Raw genomic sequence first — 25,000 nt, forward strand, 5'->3', positions numbered from 1 at the left:
TTAAGAGTCAGATAGTCCTAACAGTGTTTATTATAAAGAGTCAGATAGTCCTAACAGTGTTTATTATTAAGAGTCAGATAGTCCTAACAGTGTTTATTATTAAGAGTCAGATAGTCCTAACAGTGTTTATTATAAAGAGTCAGATAGTCCTAACAGTGTTTATTATAAAGAGTCAGATAGTCCTAACAGTGTTTATTATTAAGAGTCAGATAGTCCTAACAGTGTTTATTATTAAGAGTCAGATAGTCCTAACAGTGTTTATTATAAAGAGTCAGATAGTCCTAACAGTGTTTATTATAAAGAGTCAGATAGTCCTAACAGTGTTTATGATTAAGAGTCAGATAGTCCTAACAGTGTTTATTATAAAGAGTCAGATAGTCCTAACAGTGTTTATTATTAAGAGTCAGATAGTCCTAACAGTGTTTATTATAAAGAGTCAGATAGTCCTAACAGTGTTTATTATTAAGAGTCAGATAGTCCTAACAGTGTTTATTATTAAGAGTCAGATAGTCCTAACAGTGTTTATTATAAAGAGTCAGATAGTCCTAACAGTGTTTATTATAAAGAGTCAGATAGTCCTAACAGTGTTTATTATTAAGAGTCAGATAGTCCTAACAGTGTTTATTATTAAGAGTCAGATAGTCCTAACAGTGTTTATTATAAAGAGTCAGATAGTCCTAACAGTGTTTATTATTAAGAGTCAGATAGTCCTAACAGTGTTTATTATTAAGAGTCAGATAGTCCTAACAGTGTTTATTATAAAGAGTCAGATAGTCCTAACAGTGTTTATTATAAAGAGTCAGATAGTCCTAACAGTGTTTATTATAAAGAGTCAGATAGTCCTAACAGTGTTTATTATAAAGAGTCAGATAGTCCTAACAGTGTTTATTATTAAGAGTCAGATAGTCCTAACAGTGTTTATTATTAAGAGTCAGATAGTCCTAACAGTGTTTATTATTAAGAGTCAGATAGTCCTAACAGTGTTTATTATTAAGAGTCAGATAGTCCTAACAGTGTTTATTATTAAGAGTCAGATAGTCCTAACAGTGTTTATTATTAAGAGTCAGATAGTCCTAACAGTGTTTATTATTAAGAGTCAGATAGTCCTAACAGTGTTTATTATTAAGAGTCAGATAGTCCTAACAGTGTTTATTATAAAGAGTCAGATAGTCCTAACAGTGTTTATTATAAAGAGTCAGATAGTCCTAACAGTGTTTATTATTAAGAGTCAGATAGTCCTAACAGTGTTTATTATAAAGAGTCAGATAGTCCTAACAGTGTTTATTATAAAGAGTCAGATAGTCCTAACAGTGTTTATTATAAAGAGTCAGATAGTCCTAACAGTTCTCAAGTTCTCCTGACGTTAGCTCTCCAGCTATTGGCAGCAGTCCGTGCCCACGGTTGTGGAGCCTGATGGCTACCGGCAGGAAGGACTGGCCGAGGCGGTTTGTGGTGTGTCCTGGGGGGATAAGTCTGTGGCTGAACGTGCTCCTCGTCCTGGCTAGCTCCTCGTAGAGGGGGTGGGAGGGGTTCTCAGTTTAGCTAGCTCCTCATAGAGGGGGTGGGAGGGGTTCCCATCTAAGCTAGGACCTCATAGAGGGGGTGGGAGGGCGGCAAAAACAGGAGATGACTGCTTGAGTCCTGTTTATTCCTCAAACAAACAGCCCTATGAAGGCAGCAGGCAGGATGCCGTGGCTATGTGCGTGCGTGTGTCTTTGTACATTATGTGTATGTACATGCATTTTAGGGCGTGGGTCCATGCATGCGCCTGTTTACAACCCATTACCTCCCAGTTGTCAGTGGAGGACTGTGAGTGTCCGAAGCAGGATGCATTATGGCTGTAGATGTATTGATCATTATGTTATGGCTGTAGATGTATTGATCAGCCCCTCCATGCCGTCTTGCTGGCCTCATAGCTCTTAAGTAAATGCACAGGGGCTGGATGATATGAAAATAATATATAAGTGCAGCACTGATTGAATGCTGAAACAGAATTTATGTCTTGGGAGAGAGGACAGTGGCTGAAATGCTGAGTTTGTAAGTATGGCACTATTGGCCGTACTATAAAATGAATTAAGACATTCAACTGCTGAACATGCAGAAGCTAGTGTACATTAAATGGCTGCATTTATATAGTTATTTTATCCAAAGCGCTTTACAATTTTGTTCCTCACATTTTACCCGTTCACACACCAACGGCAGAGGCGACCGTGCAAGGTGCCAACCTGCTCATCGGGAGCAGTTATGGGGTTAAGTGTCTTGCTCAAGGACACTTCAACACGCTGCCCAGGAGGAGCAGGAATCGAACTGGGAACCTCAGGATTACCAGACGACTGTTCTACCTCCCGAGCCACCGTCACCCACATGATCTAAACTTCACCTTAAAATACATATAACTCTGTATAATATATGTATGTATATGTATTTACAATAGTGCAGTACATATGGTATATATACATTTATATATTTATGTACTGCATATATATATATATATATATATATATATATATATATATATATATATATATATATATATATATATATATATATATATATATATATATATATATATATATATACTGAATATGCCTGCATATAATTCTTCTATATTTATACACCTGCATATAATAACCCATATAACTCTGTATGATAAAATGTACAATAATGCTTTTTACATATCTGTCGATACTATATCTATATCTGTACATATCCCTTACCTACTCTTACTAATTACACTGCTAGCAAGCTTACTACTGTACCATAGTGTTTTCATACCTGTAACAGTTTCAGTTACCGTTTATTTAAAAAGGACAGTACACATCAATCAACATTACTGTACATGTGCCCGTTTTAGTCAGCTGGCTAATTCGCAAACTGTAGTCCTTTTGGCAAGATGTTACAAAACCATACACCTAAAACACAATATTTACAACACAATCCAACATGATAATAGTAAAAGCAATAATACAATACACAATGAACTGATTAAAATTGGTCACATGTTTGATTTGTTAATAGCCAGGTCTTGAGTTTTTTTTTTGTAGAGGTGTGGTAGGTAGCACAGTGTCTTATTTCAGTTGGTAGGATGTTCCAGAACTGAGTGGCTCTGACTGCAAAACAGGACTGACTGAAGAAGCTGGACCTAAACAGCACAGTGCAGTCCCCTCTCTGGGTAGATCTTGTGAACCTATTACGAGATGTTTTTTTGTTTGGACAAAAGTACTGAGAGGTGGAGGCCACCTTGCCAGTTAGAATCTTGAACAGTACTCATCAGTATCAGTATCACTGTACATATGAATACAACTTTGTTCATACATCTGATTAGCACTATTACTCAGTAGTACTAATTTATATACTTTACATCCAGTTTAATCACCTGTACATTATATTACTATCACACTTTACTGTTACATTTGCACTCTGGTTGGATGCCAAACTTATTTTCATTGTACTGTACTTGGGCTGCATGATGTCAAATCTACTCTACTCTACTCTACTCTACTCTACTCTACTCTACTCTACTCTACTCTACTCTACTCTACTCTACTCTACTCTACTCTACTCTACTCTACTCTACTCTAATGTACTCTACTCTACTCTACTCTAATCGAATCTAATCTAATCTAATCTAATCTAATCTAATCTAATCTAAATGTCCTCTTTCTCCTCCTCTCTTCCCCCTCATCCCCTTCATCCTCCTATCCTCCTATCTCCGCCCTTGTCCTCCTCTCCTCCTCTCCTCCTCTCCTCCTCTCTTCCCCCTTGTCCTCCTCTCCTCCTCTCCTCCTCTTTTACCCCTTGTCCTCATCTCCTCCTCTCCTCATATCTTCCCCCTTGTCCCACTCATCCTCCTATCCTCCTATCTCCCCCCTTGTCCTCCCCTTGTCCTCTCGTCCTCCTCTCGTCCTCCTCTCCTCCTCTCTTCCCCCTTGTCCTCTCTTCCTCCTCTCCTCATGTCCTCCTCTCCTCTCCTCCTCTCCTCCTCCTCTCCCCCTCGTCCTCCTCTCCTCCTCTCCTCCTCTCTTCCCCCTTGTCCTCCTCTCCTCCTCTCCTCCTCTTTTACCCCTTGTCCTCATCTCCTCCTCTCCTCCTCTCTTCCCCCTTGTCCCCCTCATCCTCATATCCTCCTATCTCCCCCGTTGTCCTCCTCTCCTCCTCCTCTCCTCCTCTCTCTCCCCTTGTCCTCTCTTCCTCCTCTCCTCCTCCTCTCCTCCTCTCTTCCCCCTTGTTCTCTCTTCCTCCTCTCCTCATGTCCTCCTCTCCTCTCCTCCTCTCTCCTCTCCTCAGTCCTCCTCTCCTCTCCTCCTCTCCTCCGTCCTCTACGCCCCTCGTCCGTCCTCTCCTCATCTCCTCCTCTCTTCCCCCTTGTCCTCCTCTCCTCCTCTTTTCCCCTTGTCCTCCTCTCCTCCTCTCTTCCTCCCTTCCTCCTCATCCTCCTCTCCTCTCTCTCTCCTCCTCTCCTCTCTCTCCTCTCCTCCTCCTCCTCCTCCTCCTCCTCTCCTCCTCTGCTCCTCCTCTCCTCCTCCTCCTCTCCTCCTCTGCTCCTCCTCTCCTCCTCTCCTCTCTTCCTCCTCGTCCCCCTCGTCCTCCTCTCCTCCTAGCCTCCTCTCCTCCTCTCCCCCTCTCCTCCTCTCCTCCTCACCTCCTCTCTCCTCCTCTCTTCCTCATCTCCTCCTCTCCTCCTCATCCTCCTCTCCCCCTCGTCCTCCTCTCCCCCTCCTCTCCTCCTCTCCTCCTCTCCTCCTCTCCTCCTCTCCTCCTCCTCTACTCCTCTCCTCTACTCCAGGAGTCAAATGGCAGCTACTTAGAGAATCCCTGCTACCCAGAAGGTTTCAACGCCACCGTCAAGGCGTCCTCCATCTACGACACCGAGTGCACGGAGAACCCGCAGAACTACGACCCGGACCGGGAGATCTTCATGCTGGGCGTCCCGGACTCCAACAGGTGCGGCGCCATCGTCAGGTCCATCTTCGACTTTGAGTCCTGCTCTGGAGGAGCCAACTGCTCCTTCGACGGAGTCGAGCAGCCTCCCATCACGGGGGACTTTATGGTAAGATTAGATTAGATTAGATTAGATTAGATTAGATTAGATTAGATTAGATTAGATTAGATTAGATTAGATTAGATTGATTAGATTAGATTAGATTAGATTAGATTAGATTAGATTAGATTAGATTAGATTAGATTAGATTAGATTAGATTGTACTTTATTATCATTATATTTTTTTCATACAACGAGATTTGGGGCTCACATTTAAGGTGCAGTAATAAGTAATACAAGAGAAACATAAAATACTATACAAGAAACATAAAACATAAAATACTATACAAGAAACATAAAACATAAAATACTATACAAGAAACATAAAATACTATACAAGAAAATACTATACAAGAAACATAAAATACTATACAGAAACATAAAATACTATACAAGAAACATAAAATACTGTACAGAAACATAAAATACTGTACAAGAAACATAAAATACTATACAAGAAACATAAAATACTATACAAGAAACATAAAATACTATACAAGAAACATAAAATACTGTACAGAAACATAAAATACTGTACAGAAACATAAAATACTATACAGAAACATAAAATACTGTACAGAAACATAAAATACTGTACAGAAACATAAAATACTGTACAAGAAACATAAAATACTGTACAGAAACATAAGATACTGTACAGAAACATAAAATACTGTACAATAAACATAAAATACTATACAAGAAACATAAAATACTATACAAGAAACATAAAATACTGTACAGAAACATAAAATACTGTACAAGAAACATAAAATACTATACAAGAAACATAAAATACTATACAGAAACATAAAATACTATACAAGAAACATAAAATACAATACAAGAAACATAAAATACTATACAGAAACATAAAATACTGTACAGAAACATAAAATACTATACAAGAAACATAGAATACTATACAAGAAACATAAAATACTATACAGAAACATAAGATACTATACAAGAAACATAAAATACTATACAGAAACATACAATACTGGACAGAAACATAAAATACTATACAAGAAACATTAAATACTATACAAGAAACATAAAATACTATACAGAAACATAAAATACTATACAAGAAACATAAAATACAATACAAGAAACATAAAATACTATACAGAAACATAAAATACTATACAAGAAACATAAAATACTATACAAGAAACATAAAATACTATACAGAAACATAACATACTAATAAGATAAAATACTATACAGAAAGATAAAATACTATACAAGAAACATAAAATACTATACAAGAAACATAAAATACTATACAAGAAACATAAAATACTGTACAAGAAACATAAAATACTATACAAGAAACATAAAATACTGTACAATAAACATAAAATACTATACAGCAACATAAAATACTATACAAGAAATATAAAATACTATACAAGAAACATAAAATACTATACAAGAAACATAAAATACTGTACAATAAACATAAAATACTATACAGAAACATAAAATACTATACAAGAAATATAAAATACTATACAAGAAACATAAAATACTATACAGAAACATAAAATACTATACAAGAAACAATGTTACAATACAATATACAAAATAACAACAGTATACAAAATAACAATCACAATGGTGCCGTGTAGATCTTAAAGGTGCTGTAAATTGGGCGCGGCTGGGTAGCGTAGAGGTCTAAGCACTCGCCTACCACCTTTGAATCCATCTGTCACCGGTACCTCTGGCTTGGTCAGTCGTGCCCATGAACACAATTGGCAGTGTTCACGGGTGGGAAGCCGGTGGGGTACGAGTCCTGGTCGTTGCAATAGCGACTCCTACTGGTCGGTCGAGGTGCCTGTTCAGCAGGGAGGGGATTTGGGGGAAATAGGGTGAACCTCCGCACACACACGTTCTGCTCTCCCAGTGAAAATCCTCGCTGGCATAACGACATAAATTAGGGGGTGGGAGGCAGTGGCGTCGCGTGGGTAAAATAACAGGGGAAGCCAAAAAAAATTATTAAAAAAAATGTATTAAATATTTTTATTAATATTTTTTTTTTTTTTTTTTTTTTTTTAAGTCAAGTAGTCACCATGTACACTACAGTATGGCTCGGCGGCCAGTCAAACTTTCTTAACAGATTGCAGAATGGGTACAATACAGTACGGCTCAATACACACAATTGTATAAGGGGATGCAGACCAGAGAAAGACGTTTGTCTTGTTTACATCAGGGTCCCCCATTTTCAATTCATACTAGTGACATTTATGACATACAAGACATCATGACATCAAATATACAGTACTGTTACCCCTAGATCCTGACAGAGTATATACATATGATGGGGAGGGGACTGTACATTAGGAGGGGGTGGGTGGGTGGGAGAGAAATATACATACGGCCGGTGTTGTTTTCGAGGAGGGACTCGGGAGTAGGATTCCGCAGAACACCGGGAGAGAATATGACTGTCTATTAGACAAACGTGACAAGACAAACGTATTTCTCTGGTCTGCATCCCCTTAACAATTGTGTGTATTGAGCCGTACTGTATTGTACCCATTCTGCAATCTGTTAAATAAAGTTCTCATTCATTTATTCATTCATTCATTCACGTGTCTGTTGCGCCGCGCGCCCAGCCATCAGAGCGCTCCTACTGTAAAATGCGGAAGCAGTCATTTCAGCCTCAGTTTTACTCGTTTATAAAAATGATTTAAAATGTTTATTAGCAACGCCGAGCTTTCAAACCCCGCCGCATCTGTGTGTGAAACCCTAATGGAACGCTGGGTACCTTTGACATTTATATCCGATATATTTTGGACCCACCGCTAGCTTTTAAGCAGTGCTTGATGGTGCACATTAACCTGCCTACTACGGAGGAATAAGTTACTGCGTATTCCAGCCCTTGGCTTGCATTGCAGTCATGAAAGGGTATACAAGCTTGCCTGATAACGTTAGTTAGTCCTTAGTCAGGCTGCTCAGTTCTTACCTGGTCAATAATGTGGTCCTCCTCTTGCCAGATAGATTTGTTAAATCATAATATCCACAGTGGTGTGCTCTGCGCTGGTCCTCAGTACTAATGGGATGTCACGTTAGGTAGTCAGGTGGAAACGTGAACTTCTGACCTGCCCCGCCTCCAGGTGGAAAATATGCTGAACGTCTTCCTCCCAGCTCCGTTTTAAACTTTTAGGGTGTGGCACAGTGGCAGTCAGCTCGAATCTGATTGGCTAGGATCGGATTTGGAGTTTGGACTCACTCTATAATGCTGGAAGCCTGGAGAAAGAGACCTACCCACTGCTTCTCTCCTATACTAGCTGCAGTAGTGAGCACAGTCTGACAGTGTGTTAGAGGGAGTGAGAAGGAGAAGAGGGAGACATAAAAAAAAAAAAGAAAAAAAAAAAAAAACACAGATGCACAGATGAAAAAGAATGTAAACTATATTAAAAAAAAATTATATTTTAATTTTTTTTTTTCATATTTCATAATTTGATATGAATTGATATGAATATAGGGAGGCATGGCTTCCGTTGGCTTCCACAAGGATTCGCCACTGGTGGGAGGAAAGAGAGAAACATCTTTTCTTTTATAAAAGGTGCTGTAAGTGGTATATACGTTGTTTGAATTGTTAAATGGAATGTAGAGCTATTATTTTAACACATAGATCAATTATTTTAACAAATAAATACAACCGGCACTATGTAACACTTTAGATTAGGTTAAAAATGTATTGTCATTATACAGCACAACTCTGTACATACATCTGATTAGCACTATTACTCAGTGGTACTCATTTATATATTATGTTATACCCAGTTTAATCACCTGTACATTGTATATTACTGTTGCACTTTACTGTTACATTTACACTCTGGTTGGATGACAAACTACTTTCCGTTGCACATTTTAATCTAATCAAATCTAATTATACTGTACAATATATCAGTTTACCAGTAGCTTGTTCTATATATCGCTGCTGGCGGGACAAAACCTCATAACTTTAACTCATTAATTTTAATTTTATATAAATCAACTCCGTAGATCATCCTCCATATGTGTGTGTGGGTTTTACAAAGTTTAAACAATGGGAAAGCATTAAACCGATCATCTGTCTAAACCTCCTAACTCTATTCACCCTCAAATCTGTGTTCGTTTTTTTCATCTGCTGAAAAGTTGGGTTTTTGGAGTTATGAGGTTTTGTCCCGACAGCAGCGATATCATATTTAATCACTTGTACATTATATATGGCTCTAATCTAATCTAATCTAATCTAATCTAATCTAATCTAATCTAATATAATATAATATAATATAATATAATATAATATAATATAATATAATATAATCTTTTATTTTATTTTATTTGTATCCTCTTTTTCTCCGCCTGATTTTCAATTTTTTCTCCCCATCCCAATTTAGTCGTTATGCCTCCCCTACCTGGCTGTTGTGCGCATGTTCCTCCTACTGGTCGGTACAAGGGAACCCTGAAGTCCACCACATGCTTCCTCCGACACATGTGGAGACAGCCAGTGGCTCTCTTCTCACCTGGCAGCGAGGGCTCTCATTGGTGAAGCGTAACGCGTGGGAGGTCACGCTGCCTTCACCATTTCCTGCCTTTCGCTGAGCAGGCGCCCAGACCTGACCTGTAGGCGTCGCTGTCCACAACGTCAGATTACCACCCACGACTTCCCTCCCCCTAACTCAGCCAAAACGAGTTAGTATGACGACCGGCCCGAGCCGCAGGGCAATGCTGACTCCGGGAGGCGAGACGGCAGCCTCTTGCATTGGTGACGAGCGCAATCTCCGCTATGCCACCCGACCGCTAATCTAATCTAATCTAATCTAATCTAATCTAATCTAATCTAATCTAATCTAATCTAATCTAATCTAATCTAATCTAATCTAATCTAATCTAATCTAATCTAACCTAATCTAAAAAACTCTTTATTTGAATTGCAGTTTGGCCCCTTAAACATCCATCCCCTGAATAGGGGGCAGCGGTGGCCTAAAGGTTAGAGAAGCGGGTTTGTGACCGGAAGGTCGCCAGGTTCGATCCCCCGGACTGGCAGGAACGATCTGGGCTGGGGGGAAGCCCTTGAGCAAGGCATTAAACCCCCAACGGCTCCAGTGGAGTTGCTCTGTGGCCAACGGCGTCAGACTGTGGTTGTACTGGGCGGCTCCCAGGTGTGAATGGAACTGTGTGAATGTGAAGCAGGGCGTAGCTAAAAAAGAGCATCCGTGCTTAGAGAACCTACCCTGGGTAAAATAAAGGTTAAATACAATTTAAAAATATATATGTTTTTCACATATTGAATAATTAATGAATTATGCTTCCCCCCCCCCCCCCCCCCCCCCCCCCTCACAGGCCTATGCTGGATTCTACTTCACCGCAAAATTCCTAAATCTGGACGGCACCTCAGAGCTCGATGACTTCAATACCACCATGAATAAATACTGTCACACACACTGGACAGAGGTAAGTAATAGTACTGAGAGCTCTCTGAGTCTATGCTTCTAGGCATTCACCTGCCTACATACAGTAGTTAACCTGCTGTTGTGTGGCAGTGAAAGGGTTAACCTTCTGTGTATTGTCGCAGTGAAAGTGTTAACCGTTTGGTAGTGCAGCAGTGAAAGGGTTAACTTGTTGTACCTCAGAGATTTGTTGGAAAAAATATTGCTTTTGTGCATAGATCACTATAGATTCATCAGGTTATAATACACATTTCATGTTTACATTTCCTTGAGTCCAGATGACTCATATTTCCAATGTTCTCTGTGCCCAGTAATAGGCATTTGCAATATTTAAATACTTAGATCACTAAACCTAGACTTAGATCACTAGATTTAGCAGCTTATAAAATATGCGTTTCGCGTTCGCATTTCCTGGTTGAAAGCAGATGACACTGATTCAGATTCAGATTCAGATTCAGCTTTATTGTTGCATCTTGTCACATTTACATACAAAAAGAGCAACTTTCTGGGGTCTTGCCCCCTCGACCTACAACAGTCAATAGAATACATACGAAAGAAAACACAATAAAAACCAGCATAATAATGATCAAAGAAAGAGTGACGAGAGTGTTGAGAGTGGTGATATAAAAAGTGCAACAGTAGAATACAATGTAAATACAGTAGGCCTACTAAAAAATATTTAAAATACTACATACATAAAAACACAGGGTAAAATCCTAATTGTTTAGGTATTGTTCATGAGTCTGATGGCTTGATGAGTCTTTGAGCCTGCTGGACCTGGCTCTGAGGCTGCAGTAACGCCTCCCGGAAGGCAGCAGTTGGAACAGACTGGGGTCCACCGTCCTATATAATCCTCCGGGCCTTGCTGATGCACCGGTTGTTATAAATGTCAGGGGAGCTCACAGAACAACCAGTGCATCAGCAAGGCCTGGAGGATTATAAAGGACCCCAGCCATCCCAAGAACAGTCTGTTTGGCAAAATGGATATTAAATGTCTCATTAAATTAACCTACAAACTTAGGACTGTTCTGACATCAGACTATTGATGTAACAAAAATATCTTTAATGCGTTTAACCAAAATAACTGGTTTGTGCTGCCAGTTGAAATGAAATGCTGAGAGCACTCGACTCGACCATCCAGAATGTGAAGATCAAATATGGGGCCCTTATCTTATCTTGTGTGCACGCACACAAGAGACATTTTCTGCTGACTTATCAACCCTACCATCTTACAGCATAATGCTACAGTGACATGTCATCTGTCATCTGCTATCTGTGGACACGGCCCTTAGGCTTTGTGTCCACCGGGGACGTTTTTTTCAAGGCGGACCGCTTTGAAAAGCAAAAATATGGATGCCCAGAGCGTTTCCAGAACTCCGGACCTCAATCTGCTTGAGTCTCGCGACTCCCGGCTCGGCCACTTGCTCGATGTTGATTGGTCGGTCGAAACAAGTTACCTTCTTGATGAGCGGCGGTGCTCCTCTCCAAAAGTTGAACTAGTTTCAACTTTAGGCGCTGGGAGCGCTCCGCCCTAAAAACGCTAGTCGCAGAGAGCGCTAAAACGCGAGGCGCGGCGCTGGGAAAAGGAACGCGCCTGTCACGTCTGTAGCATAGAAATTAATGACAGAAAGGAGCTGACAGCTCATAAAACGTCCCCGGTCGACACGGGCCCTTATGCAGCCATTTAACACAAAAGGATGACCCTCGTGCATTGCAAATTTGCATCAAATTCAAAACAGAGTGATGCACAAAATAACTTAAAAGAAAATAATAATTTAAAACATGAATAAAGTGTGCATGAAATAATAGGGGAAAGAAAACGTTAGGAACTTGTTACATTCACCCACACAAGGGCTGAGGACTCACCCCCCCTCTCTCTCTCTCTCTCTCTCTCTCTCTCTCTCTCTCTCTCTCTCTCTCTCTCTCTCTCTCTCTCTCTCTCTCTCTCTCTCTCACACACACACTCTCTCAGCTCTCTTTCTCTCTTGCCCTTTCCTCATCTCTCTCACCCTCTCTCTCTCTATCTCTCACACACACACAGACACACTTTGAGTCAGAAACAAACATAGTATCAATGAGAGTATCAATAATACGCCTGAGTGAAGTCTAGTAAAAATATATATACTGTATATTTTTTAAGTAAAAAAAATATATATATATTTTTTCTTTTCTAAAACGTTAATTGTGCATTCAAAAAAATAGTGGTGTTAACAGAATTGTGCGTTAACGCATTAATGATGCATTCACTTTGACAGCCTTAATATAGATTATATGTTTCAATGAGCTCGGGGCAGGAAAAATAAATCACATTTGAAGAAACCATGGCGTAAGTAACCACGTTGTTTCTGTTTCAGCTGAAGGAGAAGAGGAGTTGGATCGCCGAGCGCTTCCTGAAGGGCTACTGCTACTCTGCTCACTACGTCCTGACCCTGCTGACCGACGGCTACAAGTTCGACAGAGACACCTGGAAGAACATCATCTTCCAAAGAAAGGTACAAGTACAAATACGGGAGGTTTTTAGGACGATTTTCCCACCGGCACTTTGGCGACCCCTAGTGGCTCGGGTGTGCATATCTTGTAATACAATATATATATCGAATCGAAGGCTTATTTGTTGCCTGTCGATAGCGCCAAAATCCGCCAAAATCCGTTCAGCAGTTCCCGAGTTACATGCCGGTATTTGAGGCTTGTGCAAAGTACACGTATTGCGCAAATACCACTCCCGACTCATGGCGCAGTACTTCCGTCAATCTAGATCCGATCTCAAAAATGATTGTGGAGGGTTGTAGCCAATGAGTGTGGCTAACGAGCGAAAACAGGAAGAGAAAAACAGCCGAATGAATTGAAGTCTATGAGAAAACGGAGTTTTTCTTTTGTACACAGTTGACCAAAATCACTCCTAATCACTCATTTCTGAATGGATCTTTATGACATTTGGACATGTACTACATACGGCTTCAGGCTATGGGTCTGTGTGGATTTGTAAGTCATACCACCTTCTGGGGAAATGCTACCTCTGGACTACTAACTTCTACAGAAAAAACTTGAGTAACAAGTTTTTCTACAACTCAAGTTCAGACCTGCTATGGTACTCTATTACGTTAGCACTAAAAGTGAAAAAAAATATTTCTGGAATCAGAAACGTCAGAATGTCATCTTTCAAACGAGAATAGGATCATGCATGTGCTATTAGTATAAAGTATGTTGTTTTGGTTTGCAAAAAAAGTATGCAGTCCTCAAAAACGAAAACTAAAATGGCCAGGAGACAAACAAGAAGAAGGAGAAGAAGACAAAAAAGGAGAAGAAGAGGAAAACGAGGAAGGAGAAGAACAAGAAGAAGGAGAAGAAGAAGAAAAAAAAGAAGATGAAGAAGGAGAAGAAGACGACAAAGAAGGTGAAGGATCGGAAGAAGAAGAAAAAGGAGAAGAAGAAGAAAAAGAGGGAGGAGAAGAACAAGAAGAAGAAGAAGAAGGATCCAAAGAAGAAGAAGAAGGAGGAGGAGAATAAGTGAAATAAGAGAAAAGAAAGTTTCACCTCATTAAATAAATCAGTGTGCTTTAAAAAAAAATGAAAAGCACACTGGATTCCATTACTTCAAAGGCAGCCATCTAAGCAGACGTGGACACAAACAGGCACCATATCGTCATAACAACACGACTCATCCGCAGGACCACCCCGAGGACCAAACTATACAGATGGATGTCGTGGTGTTTCGTCTACAGAAGAGAGAGAGAGAGACAGAGACAGAGAAAGAGAATAAAGAATGGCAAGAGAGAATACAGATGTTGTACATCAAGAAGTACTACAAGAAGGACTTGGCCGCCGCGATGATTCCAACGTTTCATCTCGTGCCAAAACATCGGCGCCGCCGCACATTGAAGTACTACAGTGTAGCACACGCAGATGATCTAATCCAGCCGCGCTGCGCTGAAAGAGAGATCTCTCTCGTAGTACGTTCCATCTGTTGGAAACTCACCAGGACAACAACAGCAGATCATCTATCCACTACGAAGGCTACCCTGGGGGCCTCGGAACCTCTCTCACACACACACAAGCGAACCCCCTCAACGGAAAGGAAATTCCCAAGCTGTGAGTGTGAGCCGTGCGATGACAGAGAATGAATCACACGTCGCGGTTGCCGTTTTTCCAAAAGTGCAGAGATTACAGTTCACTCGCCCCTGTCCCCGATTTCTAAAGCCGTCGACAAGTGCGTTACTGTGCTACTGTGACCGCTCGAAGGCTTTGGGGGGGGCGTCCGGGTCTGAGACACTGGAGAGCGACTGTGTGTTCGTTTGTCGGAGGAGGACGACTACAAAACAAGATTGTGAGGAGCTGAATGGTTACTCCGTGTTGTACTTGGTCCCCCCAGGGCTCCCATTAGTTATAGCCTCCACCCTCCGTGACAGCCGCTCCGCTAACAGTCTTGGTTGTGGTCGTTGGCACGCGGCACTGAAGACATTCATCTTCTCTGACATGTCTCTCCTTTAAAACAAGTGTGAACCCCGGGTCTCTCGCAGCAGAGTCACACCATGCCGTACGCTCGTCACGCTCGTCACGCTCGTCACCCAGTGCTCCGTGTGTCAAACGGTGTCAAACTCCATGATGATGTCAGACATATTGACATATAAATGACTGTTCAACTGGGACCCCGTCCGTCAGGCCCCTCACTATAAGCACTGTGTCATCATCTCATCTCCCTCATCTACCACCTGGACACTAGAAACTGCACCTGTTTGTACCGCTTGTTTGCAGATGACACCGTCCTGTGGGCCTCGACAATGATGAGGTCACCACCAGTGAGGAGAGTGAGCGAGGAGAGTGAGCGAGGAGCGTGCACCCTTCCCTCCTCCCTCCTCCCTCCTCCCTTCCCCCTCCCTCCTCCCTCCCTCCTCCCCTCCCTCCTCCCCTCCCCTCCCTCCCTCCCTCCTCCCCTCCCTCCCTCCCTCCTCCATCCTCCGCTTCCTCCTCCCTCCCTCCCTCCTTCCCTCCCTCCTCCCCCCCTCCTCCCTTCCCTCCTCCCCTCCCTCCTCCCTCCCTCTCAGTGGTTCTCAGTGGTTTTAATCAGGCCTGGCTTCATGCAGGCTTTGTAACAAGCTTACTGCTTGTTAGAACGTGACTAATGACTGATGAGCCCCTGAATCAGCGCATCTTATCATCCCGTCTCTTCCAAATAAAACAAAGTCAGGTCTGATCACAACGAGAGACTAAATAAAGGCCAACAGTTGATGACTCATTCTTTTCCCTCAGGAAAACTTTTTACAATATTAGCACAGAATGGTGCTATTTCCTCCAGTATGGCTGTGACATGGCAACCATTGTTTGCGTACTAACAGACATGCATGCCTTCTGCCTTGACCAAGGTACTGACATTACAACTGGCATTACAACTGACAACAACTTAATAGACTAAACTAGACTATACTAGACTAGACTAAACAAAACTAGACTAGACTAGACTCAATTAAATTAAACTAAACTAAACTAAACTAAACTAAACTAGACTAAATTAAATTAAATTAAATTAAATTAAATTAAATTAAATTAAATTAAATTAAATTAAATTAAATTAAATTAAATTAAATTAAATTAAATTAAATTAAATTAAATTAAATTAAATTAAATTAAATTAAATTAAATTAAACTAGACTAGACTAGACTAGACTAGACTAGACTAAATTAAACTAGACTAGACTAGACTACACTGAAACTGCTCTGAGGGAAGCAAACAGAGCAAGACACACTAAAGCCCCTCTCCTCCTCAGGTGAAAGACACGAGACACACTAAAGCCCCCCTCCTCCTCAGGTGAAAGACACGAGACCCACTAAAGCCCCTCTCCTCCTCAGGTGAAAGACACGAGACACACTAAAGCCCCTCTCCTCCTCAGGTGAAAGACACGAGACACACTAAAGCCCCTCTCCTCCTCCTCAGGTGAAAGACACGAGACACACTAAAGCCCCTCTCCTCCTCAGGTGAAAGACACGAGACACACTAAAGCCCCTCTCCTCCTCAGGTGAAAGACACGAGACACACTAAAGCCCCCCTCCTCCTCAGGTGAAAGACACAAGACACACTAAAGCCCCTCTCCTCCTCAGGTGAAAGACACGAGACACACTAAAGCCCCTCTCCTCCTCCTCAGGTGAAAGACACGAGACACACTAAAGCCCCTCTCCTCCTCCTCAGGTGAAAGACACGAGACAAACTAAAGCCCCTCTCCTCCTCAGGTGAAAGACACGAGACACACTAAAGCCCCTCTCCTCCTCAGGTGAAAGACACGAGACACACTAAAGCCCCTCCTCCTCAGGTGAAAGACACGAGACACACTAAAGCCCCACTCCTCCTCAGGTGAAAGACACGAGACACACTAAAGCCCCTCTCCTCCTCAGGTGAAAGACACGAGACACACTAAAGCCCCTCTCCTCCTCAGGTGAAAGACACGAGACACACTAAAGCCCCTCTCCTCCTCAGGTGAAAGACACGAGACACACTAAAGCCCCTCTCCTCCTCAGGTGAAAGACACGAGACACACTAAAGCCCCTCTCCTCCTCCTCAGGTGAAAGACACGAGACACACTAAAGCCCCTCTCCTCCTCCTCAGGTGAAAGACACGAGACAAACTAAAGCCCCTCTCCTCCTCAGGTGAAAGACACGAGACACACTAAAGCCCCTCTCCTCCTCAGGTGAAAGACACGAGACACACTAAAGCCCCTCCTCCTCAGGTGAAAGACACGAGACACACTAAAGCCCCACTCCTCCTCAGGTGAAAGACACGAGACACACTAAAGCCCCTCTCCTCCTCAGGTGAAAGACACGAGACACACTAAAGCCCCTCTCCTCCTCAGGTGAAAGACACGAGACACACTAAAGCCCCTCTCCTCCTCAGGTGAAAGACACGAGACACACTAAAGCCCCTCTCCTCCTCAGGTGAAAGACACAAGACACACTAAAGCCCCTCTCCTCCTCAGGTGAAAGACACGAGACACACTAAAGCCCCTCTCCTCCGCAGGTGAAAGACACGAGACACACTAAAGCCCCTGTCCTCCTCAGGTGAAAGACACGAGACACACTAAAGCCCCTCTCCTCCTCAGGTGAAAGACACGAGCGTGGGCTGGAGTCTGGGCTACATGCTCAGCGAGTCCAACATGATTCCGTCTGAGGCCAAGGAGATCCTTCCGCTGTCCAACCCCGTCTTCGCGGGACTCATCTTCCTCTTCTCGGCCCTCACCATCGTCACCGTCGTCTTCCTCTTCGTCGTCCTCGTCCGCACCTGCTACTGATCACCACCACCACCACCACGACGACTGGGGTGAAAACGTTACCGGTTTGAAATGTCTCGACAACAAAGGCGGAGGTGAAATTAGGGGTTGAGGACATGTTCTCTCCATTAAAGGCTTTTGATTTGCTATAAAAGTAAATAAATAAATAAAAACACTACCCTTCACTCAGTCAGAGAGGGTATGTGGGCAGCCATTTTGGGTCTTGGGAATAACTGCAGTCTTGTCTGTTGTTAGGATGTGCGAGAGTGGCTTTATGCTTTGTTCCTGCACCTGAAAAGTCACCACTGAATGTGTGATTAGTCCCCGTTTGTGTTTGAGCTGGCGCGACACTCGCCTGTTATGATGTATTATATGTACAGTACAGTATGAAGCATGTATGAAGAGCAGAGGGGCATGTTACGATATGAAAGGGACCAAGCGGACGTAGCTTTGCAGACCTAATGCCTTTCTTTTGACTATTTGGCTTCCAATTATGTGAGTCAAGCAACCAGTTGGATCATTCCAAAGAGTTGATTGGATTTTTGTTTTGACATGTTTTTAGTGAGTAGTATCGCTGTCATTTTAAAGGTTCTATAGATAACATTTGTATGTAGGCCTACCGTGATATTTTTTTTTTCTTTCTTTCTTTCAATAATACATATGATTATAATACATCACATTTTAGAAAGGAACGGAATAAAAGTATTGCTTTTCCCTATTCTAAAAAAATATTATTGATTCATTACTTTATGATTAAAATAATTGCGGGTCCAAAATGAATGTTGTTGTTTACATGTCGCAAGCATGTATCCCCTCCCTACTTCAGGTGTCCTCATGTGGAATGCACCTGATTGGATGTATTTATTTAATTTCTATTTAACCTTCATTTCACCAGGCGGGTCATTTAAGAACAACTTCTTATTTACAATGACTGCCTGGTGAGAGGACAAGAGGGTAACAGGGAAAGTAAAATAGAAAATAAAATGAAATAGAAAACAGACGATACATACATCACAGAGGTAAGGGAAATAATTAAAACACACATCAAACAAACAACCAAATAAAATGCCAATGTATGTCATTGGATAAATGACATGATGGTGCTCTAGTGCGACATCTAGTGGCTGAATGTTATCTATATAGCACCTTTAAATTGAGAAGGGAAAGTCTCCACTAGAGGGAGCTGTGGTGAGATTACAATATGAATAGTGGGAGCAGCGTCTTTAATCTAAAACAGCACTAAAGACACAGGAAGGGTTTTCCTTTTCATAGCATCGTCGTGACGAGGCAAACCAATTTGGAATAACAGCATGTGAATGCTGAATTACGTGTGTGGTGTACCTGTGTAGGCCTATATACACAGACACACATGCACACACGTTACTTAAGATCATCATATTTCATCCGTTTCATCCACAAGCATTGTTGATAATTATGAAGTTTTACTTTAATACAATTGCACTGAATGTTACTAAATGATGTTAATAAAAAGACGATGGAAAGATTGGCTATACGACACAATTATGAAGGAATTCCATGGTAAAGTATTTAGATTAGCAGGTAGAGAGGCCTATGTGCATGAGGTACCATGAATTCTGTATATCATCTTAACACTAGCACAGCCATGGAGAAAATTACACTAATTCCCGCCGGGAAAGAGGGAGGGAGGGAGAGAGGAAGGGAAGGAGGGAGAGGAAGTGAGAAGGAGGGAGAGGGAGGTATAGAGAGAGGGAAAGAGGGAGAAAGAGAGAAGGAGAGAGAGAGAGGGAGGGAGGGAGAAGGAGAGAGGGAGGGAGAGAGAGGGAGGGAGGGAGAGAAAGGGAGGGGGGAGAGAAAGGGAGAGAGAGAAAGGGAGGGAGGGAGAGAAAGAGAGGGGGGAGAGAGAGAAAGGGAGGGAGAGAGTGAAAGGGAGGGAGGGTCAAGGAGGGAGGGAGGTGGCCGCTCAGCAGAAATAGCTGAAATAACGTTCTAATTCCATTTTCCTGAAGTCATTTTGAAATGTCAGAAACCGTACCAGATAAAACGGGTACTTTAGGAAAAGTCATTGAGTGACAGAGCTGGAGCTCGACCGAGTGACGAGGATACATTTATTGAAAATGCCTAGGGGTCATGTGACCCCTTGTCGGCTGTGCTAGTGGGGCAGCGTCTATGCCAAATACAACGCAGTTCGGTTTCCGGGTTCCTCTGATTGGCCACTAAGCCGACGTGTCCGCGCGCTAGCACGCCCCCCTTATCGCCCGCTGCCGCGCTGTGAAACGGAAGAGCCAGCGAGGCGACGCGAGGCGGTGGTTTCAGCAGCAGCGGCCGTCTTCTTCCGAAGCGGCTCGTTCTTATTAATCCCTAATGTCATGCATGTTGTGTATGTCATAAATGTCGTTATGAATTGAAAATGGGGGACCCTGATGTAAACAAGACGAAAGTCTTTCTCTGGTCTGCATCCCCTTAACAGAGGTTGCGTTCAGGAATCGACGTTGTGATGTCCTACGGATCTTCCTCTCTAAAAGCCCCACGCAATACAGCATGTCTTGAATGTTCAGGCAGGAATTCACAGCAAGAAAATGTGTTGCTAATCTTTGTTCAGTACAATATGATTGGAAAAATAAGCTACATCTGGAATGAATAAAGTGATTATTTTTTTTTAACTGTCAAGGGTACCAGCCACCAGCGTCTTTTTCTCCAGTAGCGCGACTAATATCCATATCAGTTACATCATCCAAGGTATTGTTACTCAATGTTTGTGAGCGTGGTTTGGAGATATTCACAGTAATAGTTAATTCAGTAAAGTAGTCAGATCTACTCTTTATTGAAGGTACTGATATGATATGATTCTACGATTAATACTACAAATGTAATGGTCCTCAATGACTATAACAATTACACAAAACATTAGCTTTATATCAGCCTTTCTGAAAGAAGAAATGGTTTCTTTATACATAGTCCTATATATATAATTTGAAATAAAAAAATACCATGTTCCTTAGTCCTGTATTATGATCAAACAATTACACAAAAATGCATCCTATATAGACTCATATGCCAAAACATTCAGAAATACCCAAATGATGCGAGTTTGTTTTTTTATGACATGCACAACTACAAGCTTTTAAGAACACTGACATAACTGCTGAATATCACTGAAATCCAAGTTAATGTATATCTTAGAAGTTCTTTGTTTCATCGTACAAACAGCCAAAGCTGTCATGTATGTTGTGTATGTCATAAATGTCTATATGAATTGAAAATGGGGGACCCTGATGTAAACAAGACAACCGTCTTTCTCTGGTCTGCATCCCCTTAACAATTGTGTGTATTGCGCCAAAGGGAACACCGTTTTTTGAGTCTGGCGTTGTTGTACTTGATCTATTTAGTGTTACTTTTGGGAGTAGTGGGGGAGAAATGAATGAATTAATGAATGAAAACTTTATTTAACAGATTGCAGAATGGGTACAATACAGTACGGCGCAATACACACAATTGTTAAGGTGATGCAGACCAGAGAAAGACTTTCGTCTTGTTTACATCAGGGTTCCCCATTTTCAATTAATATCGACATTTATGAGCCGCCTCGGAAGAAGACGGCCGCTGCTGCTGAAACCACCGCCTCGTGTCGCCTCGCTGGCTCTTCCGCTTCACAGCGCGGCAGCGGGCGATAAGGGGGGTGGTGCTAGCGCGCGGTCACGTGGGCTTAGTGGCCAATCAGAGGAACCCGGAAACCGAACTGCGTTGTATTTGGCATAGACGCAGTGGGGCACTTCACCTAAAATAAATGCTGATTTATTTTGCACATAATCTCACACACATCCAAAGACTCTACACAGTGTTGCACACATTCACTGAAAAGTATAAATAAAGTACGATATACATATCTTTAGTCTTGGATATATGACGTGTCACAAGAGAGAACTGGATCTCCGGAGCGCTGTTTGAACCTACTGTACTGTCTGTAGATATGGTGTGTCTGGTGTGCCTACCACCAGGTTTACATTAAAGCATCTTCTACTGGAAGTACAGTGTTGGTTCACTTTGTTTCAAACGGTTATCATTTGCAGATTTGCGCTGTGATTGGAAACAGATTTCAAGCTCTTATTGTAGAGTTAATCTACAACAATAATAATAATAATAATAATAATAATAATAATAATAATAATAATAATAATAATAATAATAATAATAATAATAATAATAATAATAATAATAATAATAATAATAATAATAATAATAATAATTATTATTATTATTATTATTATTATATAATAATAATAATAATAATAATAATAATAATAATAATAATAATAATAATAATAATAATAATAATAATAATAATAATAATAATAATAATAATAATAATAATAATAATAATAATAATAATAATAATATCTCCCAAACCTACAGAGAGCAGCTTTAAGAAAGCCCATCCCTCCTATAATTTATTTTTAAAGATGAAATGAAGCATTTTGTGATGGTTTCACTAAAACCGTGTGCATTCTTTGTCTTCTCCACAGGGATATACATGTCTGAAGGACGGGGGCACTGACTGTATGCCTGAATATAGATTATTATATTATAATATACAGGTGCAGCTCAATAAATTAGAATATCGTGGAAAAGTTATTTTATTTCAGTAATTCAATTCAAAAAGCAAAACCCTCATAGATTATAGATTCATTACACACACAAAGTGAAATATTTCAAGCCTTTATTTGTTTTGATTTGGATGATTATGGCTTACAGCTCATGAAAGCCCAAAATTCTGTATCTCAGTTTTGAATAAGACCAATAAAAGAATATTTTTAATATAGAAATGTCGGCCTTCTGAAAAGTGTTCATGTATGTTCACTCAGTACTTGGTTGGGGCTCCTTTTGCACAAATTACTGCATCAATACAGCGAAATATATAGACTTTTCCATGATATTCTAATTTATTGAGCTGTATATTATAATATATACGGTATATATTGAGTATGTGTTAGTATATGGTTGGCATTAGTGCTGTGGCCTGGAGAGAACATCTTTCCCATTGGATGCACTGACTGTTGTTACTGATGATATTACATAACTGTATACATTCATTCATTCATTCATTCATTCATTCATTCATTTTTATTTATTCGTATATGGAATTGTTACAGTCCAACAGTACATATAGTTCACTTAATATGATCCACTAAATTCCATGGCCGAAAGGAACAGGAAGAAGAACATTCTTATTGTACCTGCCCCTACACACATACAGTACTGATAGACTGTTCATAGTGCAATGTTTACCAAACCAAACAGAATGTACATACTTATTTTGCAGAAATGGAAACATCAACACAATTCAATTAACATAAATTTATAAATGTTGTGTATCTATCAGTTAAATTGCATATTTACCGAGGTCCATTCATTTATACACAAACACACATACATACATACATACACACATACATACATACATACATACATACATACATACATACATACATACATACATACATACATACATACATACATACATACATACATACATACATACATACATACATACATACATACATACATACATACATACATACATACATACATACATACATACATACATACATACTGTACATACATACATACATACATACATACATACATACATACATACATACATACATACATACATACATACATACATACATACATACATACATACATACATACATACATACATACATACATACATACATACATACATACATACATACATACTGTATGCACTGACTGTTGTTACTGATGATGTTACATAACTGTATACATGTTACTGATTATGTTACATAACTGTATACATGTTACTGATGACATTACATAACTGTCTACATGCAGGGGTGTAAAAAGTACACAGAAATTATACTTAAGTGAAAGCATGGGTACCGTCTCAAAATCGTACTCGAGTAAAAGTCAGAGTTTGTCGTTTGTGGCCATCTTCTGTAGCTCGTCACTCTGACTGTCTATTCTTCTGATAGTGTTTAATCAAAGATCCCCGCTTTCTAGTCTTGCACAAGGACCAATCAGCATGGGTACGGGCGGGTTCATTTTCCATTTATGGGGATTTGATTGTCTGTTTTTAAATAAAGTGCGGCAGCAGGATTAATAACGTTAACGTTAGTTCGGCCAGAGAAACAAATGTACAAATTAAAATAGTTGGACCTGCGAGATTTGCACTTTGTACTTTGTAGGTCTGCATTTTAAATGTAAGGAGTAAAAAGTATGTTTTTTTTTTTTTTTTTTAATGTAATTGAGTAATAGTACAAGTATACAAACCTAATAATACTCGAGTAAAGTACAAATCCCCAAAAACAGTACTTAAGTATTGTAACGAAGTACAATTACTCAAGTACTTTACACCCCTGTATACATGTTACTGATGATGTTACATAACTGTATATACATGTGCCGTGTTTGTTATACTTGGTTGAATGAACTGTATGTTAGCCTGTGTATTCTGAATAAACTGATTATGATTATCATTCACACTTTGCCACTAAACCCCCCAGAGTCCCCTGTGTTATTTCACTTGGTTATTTTCACTTGGGGGCGACAGTGGCTCGGGAGGTAGAGCAGTCGTCTGGTAATCCAGAGGTTCTCGGTGCGATTCCCACTCCTCCCGGGCACCGTGTCGATGTGTCCTTGAGCAAGACACTTAACCCCATAACTTCTCCCGATGAGCAGGTTGGCACCGTGCATGGTTGCCTCCGCCGTCGGTGTGTGAATGTGTGAGTGAATGGGTAAAAATGTGAGGAACAAATTGTAAAGCGCTTTGGATAAAACAAAGTTATGTATAAATGTAAATATATATAAATGCAGCCGTTCATCATTTACTTGGTAAACATAGAGTTACTGTATGTAGTGGGTAATTCTTTGACTTTGACTTTGTGACCCGGTTAGCTTTGTGGTCTATTTGCACCGCGTGCTGCACAGGACAGGAGCTTGTGTTTGCACACTCTCACATACACACACACACTGTGACCAGGTGTCCCCCTTTTGGTTGTACTGTCCCACCATTTGACCAAAATGTCCCGCGTCCCTCATATTGAGAGGATGTCCCTCTTTTCGAAGCCAAAAAAAAACATGGGTCTAAAAGCCCCTCCCTACAGACAGTAAACGTACTGTAGCAACCCGCCTCTTGTCCACACACATTGCTCTGATTGGTTATAGTACTTTAGCGCGCTGCTTGCCTGCTTGTGACGTGACTGAGACTGAGTCGTGACGCTACCTCATATCGCAGA

General features: G+C 40.8%; 1 protein-coding gene across 1 annotated transcript in view; it reads left to right on the top strand.

Annotated features, from left to right (window-relative positions):
• Window positions 1-19,388, top strand: part of entpd3 (ectonucleoside triphosphate diphosphohydrolase 3) — a 112,789-nt gene extending 93,401 nt beyond the window's left edge. The window contains exons 7-10 of the mRNA XM_084338200.1: window positions 4,787-5,050; window positions 10,385-10,495; window positions 12,846-12,983; window positions 17,577-19,388. Coding sequence (XP_084194326.1) covers window positions 4,787-5,050; window positions 10,385-10,495; window positions 12,846-12,983; window positions 17,577-17,765 — 702 coding nt within the window. The 3' untranslated portion in view covers window positions 17,766-19,388. The remainder of the gene's footprint in view (window positions 1-4,786; window positions 5,051-10,384; window positions 10,496-12,845; window positions 12,984-17,576) is intronic.
• Window positions 19,389-25,000: the final 5,612 nt, after the last annotated feature.

The sequence above is a fragment of the Notolepis coatsorum genome, assembly GCF_963971535.1.
Source record: "Notolepis coatsorum genome assembly, chromosome: 2".
Lineage (NCBI taxonomy): Eukaryota > Metazoa > Chordata > Actinopteri > Aulopiformes > Paralepididae > Notolepis > Notolepis coatsorum.